Raw genomic sequence first — 14233 nt, 5'->3', positions numbered from 1 at the left:
AGAATAAATACCCATTATACTAAATATCCATTTCAGCCATTGATGAGAAAAAACATCCTATTAAATGATGATTGATTTAGGTACTGCACATATGCATGAATAAGCAATAAAACAGCAAGACATCATTTCACATATTCCCGTTTGTTACTTTAATATAAAGTAGATGTGTAAGACAGCAACATATTCAGTAACTTTGCTTTTGCACTTATTAGGCTAAATAATAATGCTAGCACACATGCTTGTCTAACAGATGACTGCTTATATAGATATCTCTAATGAGCTAATATTACTCATATACATGTAATTTCTTTGTTAGCTGCTTACTAATTGGTGTAATGGTTTATAAAAATGTTTAATGTGTAAGATAATTATGTACTAAATGATGCTCTAAGTAGGTAAATAAGTTAAATGTTTATTAATATCTTGGTCTGTAACTAGAAACAAAATTTTAGTGAGGTCCATTTTGTGTGTACTAAGTTGACATAATGAATAAACCACACTTCGGAATATGTGAACTATGTATGTGATTTCCCATTTTCCCATTAAACACTGTACAAAACAATAATTTTGCATGACATCATTATTAAAAGTTCAAAAAGTTCATTTGTCATGTAAATTTAAAAAGAGAAATATTTACCTAAAGTTCTTTTTATTTAAATCAATGAATATTAAAATGTTTTTTATTATTGTTAATGGGTATGAATTTAAAATATAGAGTAAGTAAAATAACATTTGTTGCATTTTCACTTTTTCAATTCTTGCGTTTAAAATTCTTCTTTTATATCCTGTTTTGAAGTCCAAACTGTGAAATTCTTTTTTTTTTGATCAGTTATTTATTTTCATTATTTTCCACCTATAAGCAATAACATACATTACAAAACTGTGAAATTCTGAAGTTTAAAATGGTCATTGTGGACACCCTGGACAGGCTGCCAGTCCATCACAGGGCAGACTCACACTCACTCACTCATTGAGTTTTACTCAATTGCATTGAACAAACACTTTGAAGAAAATCTGACCACTTAATTTCATTGAAACACAACAACTGACTCAGTTTTACTTACATGCTTCCATTATATAATATCAACAAGTGAAAACTGATTAAAACTAGTAAGAAAGCAATATAAATTTTTTTAGGTGAAGAGAGTAGGGAACAGTTTACATTTGGCAGGTGTCATTCCCAGAATTCTACTCTCTAACTTTTAAAATTTACAGGCATATGCTTTTTAAGGTATAACCTACATACCAAGATAAGTCACCAGAATAAGTCTAATTTGGATCAGATCTTGCACCCCAGAGATAAGGGATAGTAAAATTTTAGCAGGTTTAATATACTCCCCTAACTATTTAAAATCTGCTGACATTTCAACCAAAATTAAATCTTAAAAACTGTAAATGTATTAATATAATTCATACAAGGAGTTTAGATTAAACCAGTAACTGGCAGACTTATACTGGTTGTAAGGTTAGCTAAACTGTATTTTCCCATTACTTTACATATATGTTTCTAAACTCCAAGGCAAGGCAAGTTTATTTATGTAGCATGTTTATTTATGTATACCCTTCTGTCATCCACAGTGCTTTACAAATGACAAAATACACAGTTGTTTAAAAAATAAAAAATGAGAACAGAAATTAAAAATACGATTTTCAAAACAGCAGATTTAAATGAGAAAACCATTATATTAAAAATCAAATTAGAAATTCAATTAGGATAGTTAAAAAGCATCTAATTAAAAATGTAAAAAGTGCAGTTACAGATGAAAAAGTCTAGAAATGATAACAGTGTTTAAACTGAGCTGAAGGCTGCTCAAATAGGAAGGTTTTGAGCCTGAGTATCCAGTGTCTCTTCTAGTGTCTCTTCTAATGCTGTCTGTCAACTGGATCCATTTAAGAGCAGCATAGTATCTAAACACAGCTTCTCCATGTCTAATCTTTATCATTGGCAGGACAAATTGACCAGTTCCTAATGATCAACTCATAATGCAGCAACATATGAAATAAATATGCTGCTCCTGCACCATTGAGCAATATTCTGTAACAGATCGGTGGCCAGTGTAAGGGTTTCAGAGTGGGGCATGATGTGTGCGTGTTCTTTTACAGCTGCATTTTGAATAATCTGAAACTGATTGTCTTTTTTGGGAATCCAGTTAAGAGACCATTACAGTAATCAATCCTGCTAGAATAAAGGTGTGGATCACAAATGTGATTGCCATACCGGATCAGTTGAGGCCTGGGTTAACAACGACCGCCTCCGGTGCTGTTGACCAGCAGGGTGCCGGTGGAAATTGGACTACTGTAGGTCATGAACACGTATTTTCAGAAGAGGGAAGAACACAGGGTGACATACAAGAGTGGAGGGAGGTGCACACAGGTGAATTATATCCTTAGCAGGAGATGCCACCTAAAGGAGATTAGAGATTGTAAAGTGGTGCCAGGGGAAAGTGTAGCAAGGCAGCATAGGGTGGTTGTCTGTAGAATGAGATTAGAAACAAAGAAGAGGAAGAGAGTGAAGACAGAGTCAAAGATTAGATGGTGGAAGCTGAAGGAGGAGGATGGTTGCAGGCAGTTCAGGGAAAAATTGCAACAGGCCCTTGGGGGCAGTGAGGAGCTACTTGAGGACTGGGAAACTACAGCTAAGGTGGTGAGAGAAACTGGCAAGAATGTGTTGGGTGTTTCGTCTGGTCAGAGGAAAGAAGACAAGGAAAGTTGGTGGTGGAATGAGGAAGTCCAGGAGAGTATTCAAAAGAAGAAGGCAGCTAAGAAAAAGTGGGATAACCAGAGAGATGAAGGAAGTAGGCAGGAGTACTGTTAGGCTAGTCGCATAGCGAAAAGAATGGTGGCAAAGGCAAAGGCTCAGGCCTATGATGAGCTGTATGAGAGGCTGGACAGTAAAGAAGGAGTAAAGGACTTGTATCGTTTGGCTAAACAGAGAGATAGAGCTGGAAAGGATGTACAGCAGGTTAGGCTGATAAAGGATAGAGAGGGAAATGTACTAGTGAGTGAACAGAGAGTGTTGAGTAGATGGAAGGAGTACTTTGAAGAACTAATGAATGAGGAAAACGAGAGAGAGAGGAGGACAACAGGGGGAGAGCTAGTGGATCAGGAAGTGCAGAGAATTAGTAAGGTGGAAGTGAGGGCAGCTTTAAAAAGGATGAAGAATGGAAAGGCAGTTGGTCCAGATGACATACCTGTGGAGGTATGGAGATGTTTAGGAGAGAAGGCAGTGGACTTTTTAACCAGGTTGTTTAACAAAATCAAAAGGATGCCTGATGAGTGGAGAAGCAGTGTACTGGTCCCCATTTTTAAGAACAAGGGTGATGTGCAGAGCTGCAGTAACTACAGAGGTATAAAGTTGATGAGCCACAACATGAAGGTATGGGAAGAGTTGTTGAAGCAAGGCTAAGGCGAGAGGTTCAGATCAGTGAGCAGCAGTTTGGTTTCATGCCCAGAAAGAGTACCACAGATGCAATTTTTGCGTTGAGAGTGTTGGTAGAGAAGTACAGAGAAGGTCAGAAGGAGCTACATTGTGTCTTTGTGGATCTAGAGAAGGCATATGATAGGGTGCTAAGACAGGAACTGTGGTACTGTACGAGGAAGTCAGGTATAGCTGAAAAGTATGTTAGGGTGGTGCATGACATGCATGAGGATAGTGAGACAGTGGTGAGGTGTGCAGTTGGAATGACAAATGGTTTCAAGGTGAAGGTAGTGTTACATCAGTGATCAGCTTTGAGCCCCTTCTTGTTTGCAATGGTGATGGACAAGTTGACAGATGAGGTCAGGATATGACCTTATCTGATCAGATATGGACCATGATGTTTGGAGATGAGATTGTAATCTGTGGTGAGAGTAGAGAGCAGGTGGAAAAGAATCTGGAGAAGTGGAGGTTTGCACTGGAGAGGAGAGGAATGAAGGTCAGTAGAGACAAGACGGAATACATGTGTGTGAATGAGAGGGAGACAGGTGGAAAGGTGAAGATGCAAGGAGTAGAGGTCGTAAAGGTAGATGACTTCAAATATATTGGGTCAACCATCCAGAGCAATGGACAGTGCAAAAAAGAGGTGAGGAAGAGGGTGCAGGCAGGATGGAGTAGGTGGAGACGGATGTCAGGGCTGATGTGTGACAGAAGGATAGCAGTAAGAGTGAAAGGGAAGGTTTACAAGACAGTAGTGCGTCCTGCTATGATGTATGGTTTGGAGACTGTGGCTCTATCTAAAAGACAGGAGGCTGAGCTGGAGGTGGCAGAGATGAAGATGCTGAGATTTTCGTTGGGAGGGACAAGGATGGACAAGATTAGAAATGAGCAGATCAGAGGGACAGTGAAGGTGGAGCAGTTTGGAGATAATGCCAGAGAGGCCAGGTTGAGATGGTTTGGATATGTGTTGAGGAGGAATAGTGGATACATTGGGCAAAGAATGTTGGAGATGGAGCTGCCGGGTAGAAGGAGAAGAGGTAGACCTCAGAGAAGGTTTATGTATGTAGTGAAGGTGGACATGGAGAGGGTTGGTGTGAAAGTAGAGGAGGCAATGGATAGGGCAAGATGGAGGCAGATGATCCGCTGTGGTGACCCCTAAAGGGAGCAGCTGAAAGAAGAAGAAGAAGACGCAGAATCCAGCATGTATAAATTAAATAAGAGTGGCCCAAGAATTGAACCCTGGGGGACACCACAGGTCACTGGCATTCTCTCAGAAATATTATTTTCAATTTACAGTAGTCAGTAGTTTACAGTAGTCCCTTTCTTGCAGTAAGTGAGTTGGTAAACATTTTCCCTTGTTTGATTAATGTCAATGTGTTTTCCAAAATCCATTTTCTGTACTCTTTAAATTGGCTTTCATACATATTTTGTCAGGTTTTAAACACGTATCTCTATGCTGAACATCTTATAACACAAGTTTATTTTAAAATTAAAATATTAAAACTGTACTCCTGTCTGTTAGCAAAAGTTTTATGGATGCTATGATGTGGCCTGAGAGGAAACTTTGTACTATACTATACAATAACTAAGGGAGGTGGGTCTTTCTCCACATTTTACAGATGGGAATACTGCCTAAGTCCAGGTATACTGTACATAATGAAAGACCTGCAACATTCAGCTTTTCTCATCACAACAAAACTTTGTATGTCCAAAACAGTAACTTTACAAAATATTCTTAAATTGTCATGGAAGTTTATCACAATGCAAAGGTAAACATAAAGTAATGTATATCCTTGCACAACTGTGATGATATACAGATATATATAATATATATATATATATATATATATATATATATATATATATATATATATATATATATATATATATATATATATATATATGTAATTAGTAATACATTTCTGGATTTACAAACATGTACCTTGATTTACAGGTCTCAAGTTATGTTGGTGCATAAATCTTATGTCCACTGCTGACCAAATAGTATTTGTATGGTGGAATATTTTCAATACAGCAGTAAATCTAGCATGATATTCAGGTTTGTTGGTATTTGTTAATCAGGCACAGCAGGTTTTTACAAACGTCACATATGGGTTGCTCATGTTCCTTAGCGAACATATATCCCTATGTGTTTACTGCAGTGTGGACAGCTGTGATGAACATCTTGGAATGCTGTAACACAAAATGGGATAAGACAACATCCACAGATGAACCTGAAACAGAGATAGAAGATGATGATCAGGATGGTCACCATCATTTATTATCAAAGTTCAAAAATGAGCAAATGAGCAATTGAAAATTAAATTATGATATAAAATCATAAAGTTTGCCTGTTTTCTTTGTATTTAGGGCTGGCCTGAATAGCATTTTACAGGCGGTGGATACTCATTAATATTTCCAAATGAGTACTTAATTACTCATCCTTAAAACCAACCTTAAAAACAATTATATTTGTATCATGTTGATGGAGAAGATATCGTTTTAATCAGTTTTTCAGTTCACATTGACTGTGCTAGATGAGCATCTTACATCCCTCAAAACATGACTTTTTTCACCTGTGCACAAGCAAAGTGTAAACTCCATAGAGATGCAGTAAAATCATACACTTTCACTTTCTATTGTGTTGTAAATTATAATCTAAAAATTGATGATTTTGCTGGTGTGGTTGCAGAGCATCTCCTGCGCTGTACTAACGGTGTATGTAGGAGACACTGCTAGTGCAGTAAACACTGATTGTGATTGCATCTCAATGAACAGGCATTCAAAGAGTCCTAAAGATATAGATAATGTACATGCTTATAAACTAGAATATGTATAAAATATGGATTAAATTGCCTGAAGCACATTAAGGAATGGATGATGGAGGGAAGCAACACTGGCAACTAGCAGGTGCATGAACAGGATACTTTCTTGAGTTTCCTGAGGCCTATAAAGCATGACCTGTTGCTGATTGCAAGACATTGTTAAATAAAGTGGACTAATCTTATAATAACGTACCATGGTCTACACCACAAGTTCCCAATTCTGGTCCTGGAGTACCCCTGCACTAGTGTTTTCCTTCTCTTTAACCCAGTAAGGGGTTGTTAATGAGTTGGATCAGGTGTGTTAGTATCAAAAACAATGCTCATTTGTGCAGTACAGTGCTTACTCCATGAACAGGGTTGGGAACCACTAATCTATAGAGTAGAGCTAAGAATGTTAGAGCACCCAGGAATTTGGAACTTAATGCAGGATGCCCATAAACTTTTGGCAATGGTGAAACATCAGGGCCTTCTAGACATTCAAAGAAGCTTAATGATGTCTCTGAAATACAAAATACATGTTTTAAATTCATTTTGCTATATATTTTCATTATCTCTGTTGTATATAAAATCTACAAGTTTTGGTTGATAACAAAAGCTTTAATATAAATATAATGCCCAATAGAAAATTGGCAAATCAAATTTTCTAATCAATTTTACAGAGCTTCCGAAAGGACACGGGTACAAAAAAACATTACATTGATTTTCTACACTGGGTTAAAGAACACTCCTGCTGGCAAAATGATCTGAGATTTTATTTACTTAAATGGACTATTATGGGATAATTATCTCATAATAATTATCTTGAGATATATAGAGAAAACTCAAGATAATTGATATTCATATCTGGATAATGATCTCAAGATAATTATAACAAGACAATTATCTCCCTTTTAGACGTTTTTCAGTTTTTGACATAATCTGAAAATGCCTGTTACCTTTTACATTGTGTGCAAATTTTACGAAGAATAGGCTAAAAGAAACGTCCCGAAATGACTGGGGGGGGGGGGGTGTGAGTCGGGTTCCACTGACTTACATTAAAAGTAAAGCATGTTTTTTCCTTCTCCTGTAAAGTGACCATTTTCGACATATTAGGTTTTGTTCCGACAGCAGTTATATGCTACTTACGCTGTGGCTCATTTGGTCTCCATGAACCTAAACATTTGGTTCACTTTTTAATTGCCAGCCATTGTCAGTGATTTGATTCGTCTGCCTTACCCAAGAAGAGTGAAGAGGCAGCACATGCCCCACGCTGCCGCCCCAGGTTTGTATTCCACAGTGGTGGTAATATGGTGATGGCAGTATGGGCAGTTAATCACAGTGGGTCTGTCAAGCAGCCGACGCCTGCTTTGACGCCTGCGTGTCTCCTGGTGTGAAACCACAAACACTTGGGGGGGCGAAGAGTGTATTGTCTGTTGCACAAACACTTAGAGAGAATCAGAGAGGAAAAGAAAGAAAGAGTGAAAAATAGTATCTATAGTACCGAAGGTGCTAGAGAGCACCAAGTTTTTTATTGCTCAGTGAATAACTACTGGAATAGTAATAATTTTCTCATTATCTGAAGTAAATTGATTAAAATTTAAATTGATTAAAAAAGTAAATTGATTAAAATTTGGAAGCAAAGAAGAAAAACCACTGAAGCAAGGTAATATAAAACGTGTGTATATAGGTAAAATCCAGTAAAACATTACTATTAAAGTACCTGAATGAAACCAGAAATAGGAGTAGTAAACACATCATGAAAAGACGGCATTCAATAGTGCTTAACCTATTGTAACCTACTGTATCTCCACCAAATTAGATTCTAGAGGATTTTCAGCACCACAGCAATACTGAAAATCAGCATAGAAAATCTTTTTCCACACTCCTCATCTCGTCTCCAGGCTTTTTATTTTATTGTACTGTTTTAAAATATTTGGATATGAAAAGTACAAATGGGTGCTTTTCACCTGGAAAAACTTATTCACGATTCACAATCAGACTTTAAAACCACTGTTGTACCTTTGAGGGAACATTTACATAGTCTGTACCTTTATGAATGAAAAATGTACCTGCACAGAACCTTTATTTCTAACAGTGTACCTGTCAAATGTGTTCCTCAGATGGGATGGAACAGTCTCCACCACTTCCACAAGGTTTGTCTTATGATACTGGACACAAAGTCCAAAATCATGTCCAATCATGTCTGGTGTTCACAGAACCTTCCCAATATTTCTGGCATGATTTTACATTTAAAAAGTATAAAAAGTGAATTCATGTCTATTATAATGAATCTTAGCCCCAGTGTCCTAAATCCCTTGCCATTTAAACTGGTTCATGTCAAGAAACTCCCTAAACATTTCTTTAAATTAAACTTGATCAACAAACTCAAAGCAAGCACTGGGCCTCATTTACCAACCGTTTGTAAGAAAAAAATTCTTCTTAAAACCCACTTATGTAGTTTTCACAAAGATTCTGACATTCAGCAATGTTTTCTTATTTGGAATTTGTTCTTAGATGAGAACAGAGTCTACACACTCAAGAGCACAAAGTTGCAGATTCCGTGGTTCAATAAAGCAGTAAGGCCATGGATTACTGGGATTTTATGAAGGGAAGGATGATCTTAGGCATGATGCTAAAACTCCCTTCCCCTGATAAAATCGCAGTAACATACAGCCTCACTAAAGTCTTATTTAGCGATCCAGTGGCACCCCAGCGATCCAGTGGCACTCCACTTCTAGTGCTGGGCCTGAATCTCAAACAGCTCCCTGCTCCCTACATAATGCACTATGTAGGAATTTAAATACTGCAGCCTAACAATGTAATACAGCTAAGAAATAGTCATTTAGGACTCAGACACATCCACGCTCGATAAGTGACGCACTATTTAGCTGTTGAGGCTAGAATTTCTAAACTTTCATAGCTAGTGCACTAGTTAGTGAGTACAGAGCCATTTGGAATTCATCCTGGGTTTGCTAGTACAGCTGACTGAAACACAAGCGCCGGTGACATTTCTAAGACTTTTATACTGCCGTTTAAATAGTTAATTATACCGTAAGTACTTTAAATCAAGTCTGTGATATTAATAGTGGGGTTATTTAGCCTGTTAGCTAGCTGACCAGCCTAGTTCTAGTTAAGAACATGAGTCTCCAGCCCCTCAGTTTTAACAAAAAACAGGTTCTTACTTAATTAAGATACTCGGTGAACCATGCAAGCAGCATGAAAGTCAAAGATTATTCTATTAACAGCACAAGGTTTTTTTTTTCATGTCATTGTACAGTGATACAGAATTCAGTTGTTGTGAGGTGGTCATAGAAGTGGTATGTTGTGGATTTTACAACAGCTTGGAACGCGGCTCAGCCAATCAGATTTTAGGAATGGAACTATCCATTTCATAAGAACAGGTAGCAGACTTTTTCTAAGGGCCTTTCTCAAGAACAAGTTTAATGAATAATTTAGGAAGATATTATTTATTATTTAGGATATTATTTAGGAAGGCCCATTGAGATCTGGAGACTGCTCCCCTTATAAGAGATTGGTCTCACAAATACTATAAAATTGATTCAGATTCAGATTCAGATTCCTTTATTGATCCCAGGGGGAAATTGCAGTAATGATGAGCAATGATCTCCAAGATTCCTGTATCTTACATCCCCATTTATTGTCATGCTACTTTTTTCAAAATCACCATAGAAAATCTTTTTATATTTGTGGCTCATTGGTCCTAAGGTTGTGACCCAGAGCCTTTGCAGCTAGCATCAGTCATTGATCAGTGTTCTCTGTGAATTGCAGATGAAACCAGTATACCATTTGAACACCCAGAGGTTTGGATGCACATCCAAACTTCTGGTACAAACTTAATTCCATATTAGAAATCAGCAGTATCATAGAGGGAAATTTGAAGTGGCCTGACTTTTATGGAGGCTTGTGAAGTTTCCCAGTACACTAATATATAAAAATATAACAAAGGTACAAAACTGTCACTGGGGCAGGACCCATCTCGTCACTGGGCTGGTACCCTCAAGGGTCCAGCTCAGTACCTTTAGTCAGGGAACATAACTGTACCATAATCCACTGAAATGATGTTTACATCCCCATTTATCTTCATGCATTTTTTTTCAAACAATTTGATGCAATTATTTGACAAGTTGAATGGCTCTGAAACCTGCTGCAGTTGGGGCTTAGGCATATCCATGTTTAAGCCTTGCTATTGGGCAGTCAGTGCCAGGGGATTTGCTTACTGGCTATGAGGAGTTCCAGGTGAACCACTGCTTGAGACCCCTCAATTGTGTCTGAGAAGTAAAGTTCCATCACTATCACTACTCTTTTCTTCCTATATTATCTTTTTAAAAGGCAAACCCTCTACTAAACCAACTGGCATCAACTCTTTAAGAAGCTCTCTGAAGATTTTAAATATAAATTTCTTCCCTCTACCAGTGGCCTCTGCCAATGGCTGGGAGTGTTGAGGAGATGAACGCATGTGCAGAGAAAAGCAAGATTTATTATGGGCAAATCCAAAATCAGGGTCTAGATGGTCCATGGTCAGAGAGCCAACACAAAGATAAGGTGGGACAGACATAATGTAAATAAACAGGTTAAACAAACAACAGGGCCGGAAGATCAAACAACATACAACACATCAAACCTCAAACATATCAAACATACATCTAATAAAGACCAACAAGAAACTCAGGAAAACACAGGGTTTAAATACATGATGGTAAACGAGGGACAGGCGGAAACACAGGTGGAGACAATCAGGGGTGGAGTCACGAAACAAGAGGGCAGGACTGAAAACGAAAACAAAGAAGCACATGGACTATCACAAGGTAAACAAAAAGCACATGGGGAAGAGGGAGAATTGCCTATATTAATTACAAATTCAACATAATGTTTTATGCAAAATATCTCAGTTTTTAACTAAACCAAAAGATACTTTCAATAAAATGGTTGCCCTTTTTCTTACTGGGGTGGTACCCTCAAAAGTATTTCTTTATTACCTTTAGTTGGAGAATATAATTGCACCATAAGTTGTATTGACTCCACACACCCCATCCTGTCTCCAGGCTTTTTATTTTATTGTTCTATTTTAAAACATTAGATTTTGAAGGTACTCAGTTGGACCTTAAAACCACTGTCGTACCTCTGAGGGGGCGTTTATACTGTTTTTACCTACTGATGACTGAAAAATGTACCTGGAAAGTACCATTTCTTTGGACAGATATTTCTCTCTCGTCCTGACTTTACACTTCTAGTTTTTCATTTTGTCTCTGCCTATATGTTGTCTGTGAGTGCTACGCGTCTTATAAATTCACGGTCAAAACAATTGAATGAAGGATTGTCTGAGGAAATATGGAAATATCTCTCTGTTTCTTATGTTACTTCATGTTACCATAAATGTATATACACACACACACACTTTTTTTTAAAGACCACCACTAACCTTGTTGTGTTTGGTGGACTGTTGTAATTTCAGTGGGAACAGTGGGAACAGTGAGAACAGGAAAGGGAGACAGGACTGGTTCATTTGATGTACCCACTGCACAGAAGAATCAGCAGATTTGCATTAACATCAACAATCAGACTTTTGAGACCAGCAGCATACACTAAAAACTAGGGACAACTTTACATTCTATGCATATGAAAATAGAAATGTGTATTAGATATTGTAAATTCATAGTTGTCCTTTTCAGTTCTTGGCAGTTTTCAATATACACTACAAGGCCAAAAGCATGTGGACCCTCCTAATTATTATAAACACTGCAGTATAATGGGTTGTAATGGGTTGTAAAGAGCTCTGTGACATTAAACATGGCACTGTCATAGGATGCTGCCTTTACAACAAGTCAAATTTTTCTCTTTAGTGGTGAATCACATTTAACTATCTAGCAGTCAAATGGACAAGTCTGAGTTTGGAAGATGCCATGAAAATGATTCCTACTGAAAAGCAATGTGCTAACAGTGGAGTTTGTCTTGGGCTATTTCAATAAAGAATACTGTTAATGCTACAGCACAAAAAGACATTTTAGACATTTACTTATATACTCATTATACTTCCAAGTTTGTGGCGAAAGTGTGAGAAAGACCCTTTCCTGTTTCAGCATGAATATGCCCCTGTGCCCAATGCAAGCCTTATGAAGACATGATTTGATGTGTTGTGTGGAGGAACTCTAATGGCCTGCACAGAGCCCTGATCCTAACCTCACTGAACACCTTTGGTATAAAATAGACCCTCATTTGTGAGCCAGGCTTTCTCGTTCAACAACAGTGCCTGACTTCACAAATCCTCTTTTGATATTATAGGCAAAAATTCCCATAGACACACTCCAAAATCTTGTGGAAAGCCTTCCCAGAAAAGTGGAGGCTGTTCTAGTTATAAAACGGGTCAACTCCATACTAATTTCCATGGTTTTGGAATGGAATATCTTACAAACTCGTATTGATGTGTTGCTCAGGTGTCCACATACTTTTGAGCATATAATATTGTACTCATCAAAGCAATACAATTTAGTAGGTCTCCAATCTACCTGCTTCCCCATAACTGGGAGGTGGTGTTGAAGGAGTCGCCGGCCCTGTCACATAAGCTGGACACTGACTGGCTTCAGTGTAGGAGGGGGGTGGAGGCATGGAATGGGCTGAGGAACATCGGGGAACATCCATTTATTTTTTGAAACTAGGTGAGAGAGAAAAAGAAATGAATTGATCACAAAAAAGCTAACTGACTGTCTGATGCACCAAGCACAATATTGCTATAACACTGCAACATTGCTTCGGAATTGCCAGCAGTGACTCAAGGTATCTGATAGAATTTATCCAAGGCTCAACACTTAAGGCACATTTAATGGCCACATTAGAGCTGGTAACGAGGAATTCTGCCAATTTTTTAGCACACACACACACACACACACTTTTCTAAACCGCTTATCCTTCTGGGTGCTGGAACCTATCCCAGTAGTCTGGACAGGTCTCTAGTCTATCACAGGGGAATTTTTTAGTATTTTGGATAATTGTCTGGGGCTGTTCCAGTGAAGGATAACATTAATTCTACAGCACACGAAGACATTTTAGACATTTATATGCTTCCAAGTTTGTGACGAAAATTTGAGGATAGACCCTTTTCTGCTTCAGCATGACTGTGCCCAAAGCAAGCCTTATGAAGTGTTGTGTAGAGGAACTCCAGTGGCCTGCATAGAGCCCTGACCTCAACTGAAACTTTAATTAAATCATTAAATCAATAAAAGTCACTGAGAGTGGTTTTGTGTGAAATTCATTTGTCTAGAGAAACTCAATCAGTGTATATTTGAGATGATAGAAACTAAATGTCTGAAGAATTTAATATCTTACTTAATATCTTTAATATTTACCTCTATATTATCATTATCAGCATTAAATAGTAAATAAAAACTTAACCTCTATAAAAAAGACATGAGTTAACTTTCAGTGTTTGTTTTGAATAGTAAATAAAATGGTTACATGTGTGCGTTATATATTGCATTCCCTGGCTCCTAACTTGAATTTGTATGTTCATCTATCATATAAAGTCTATAAAGCTTCACTTCAAACTACACTGAATGACCTTGTTTACACCTCAGTGATAAAATTATGCAATTTTTTCTTTAATTGCATAATTTTTATTTCTCTGGAATAGATACAATACATCTCTATTACTGTACACCTTACCACTCTTGCCTCTCTCTGTGCTCTGTATTCCTCTGCTGTCATTTCCTCTCAATGTCTTTCCTGCTCTATTTAACTGCTATTTAGCCACTCATAATTTCCCCCTTGCCACTTTGATAACTTTGATATTCTATATTACTCTTAAGCAGGTGTATCCTAAATGATTCACAAAGAAAGTTTGTTTACCTGGGAGTTGTTAGCCTGTGTAGGAAAACGTCTTCCTTCTTTATGACATCACTATTTTCATACTAACCCTACCAGTTTACTTTTTCAGTCTATGCATTCCATTGCAATGAATGGGTGTGCACTTGTGAGCTCAGGATGTTTGTGAGTGTGTGTT

The 14233-nt window shown here is 37.6% G+C and overlaps 1 protein-coding gene across 1 annotated transcript; it reads right to left on the bottom strand.

Moving 5' to 3' along the window:
• Nucleotides 1-5440: 5440 nt before the first annotated feature.
• si:dkeyp-75b4.8 (lipopolysaccharide-induced tumor necrosis factor-alpha factor homolog) lies at nt 5441-14128 on the bottom strand. Its single transcript, XM_017717431.1, has 5 exons — nt 14080-14128; nt 12744-12889; nt 11660-11755; nt 7456-7663; nt 5441-5649 (listed from the first exon to the last, which is right to left on the bottom strand). Exons 2-5 carry the CDS (start codon nt 12874-12876, stop codon nt 5544-5546), a joined length of 543 nt encoding a protein of 180 aa, XP_017572920.1. The 5' UTR covers nt 12877-12889; nt 14080-14128; the 3' UTR covers nt 5441-5543.
• Between the last annotated feature and the right edge of the window lie 105 nt (nt 14129-14233).

The sequence above is a fragment of the Pygocentrus nattereri genome, chromosome 12 (assembly GCF_015220715.1).
Source record: "Pygocentrus nattereri isolate fPygNat1 chromosome 12, fPygNat1.pri, whole genome shotgun sequence".
Classification (NCBI taxonomy): domain Eukaryota; kingdom Metazoa; phylum Chordata; class Actinopteri; order Characiformes; family Serrasalmidae; genus Pygocentrus; species Pygocentrus nattereri.
This window is presented reverse-complemented; position numbering and strand designations above follow the sequence as displayed.

What these genes read in the sequence shown, in the direction of transcription:
- si:dkeyp-75b4.8 (XM_017717431.1), bottom strand. Translation starts at nt 12,876, where the DNA reads ATGGATGTTCCCCGATGTTCCTCAGCCCATTCCATGCCTCCACCCCCC. An exon ending in TCCCAGTTATGGGGAAGCAG is followed by an intron (nt 11,756 to 12,743) that starts GTAGATTGGAGA and finishes TCTTCTGTGCAG; the next exon opens with TGGGTACATCAAATGAACCA. An exon ending in TGCCTCTTCACTCTTCTTGG is followed by an intron (nt 5,650 to 7,455) that starts GTAAGGCAGACG and finishes TCTCTGTTTCAG; the next exon opens with GTTCATCTGTGGATGTTGTC.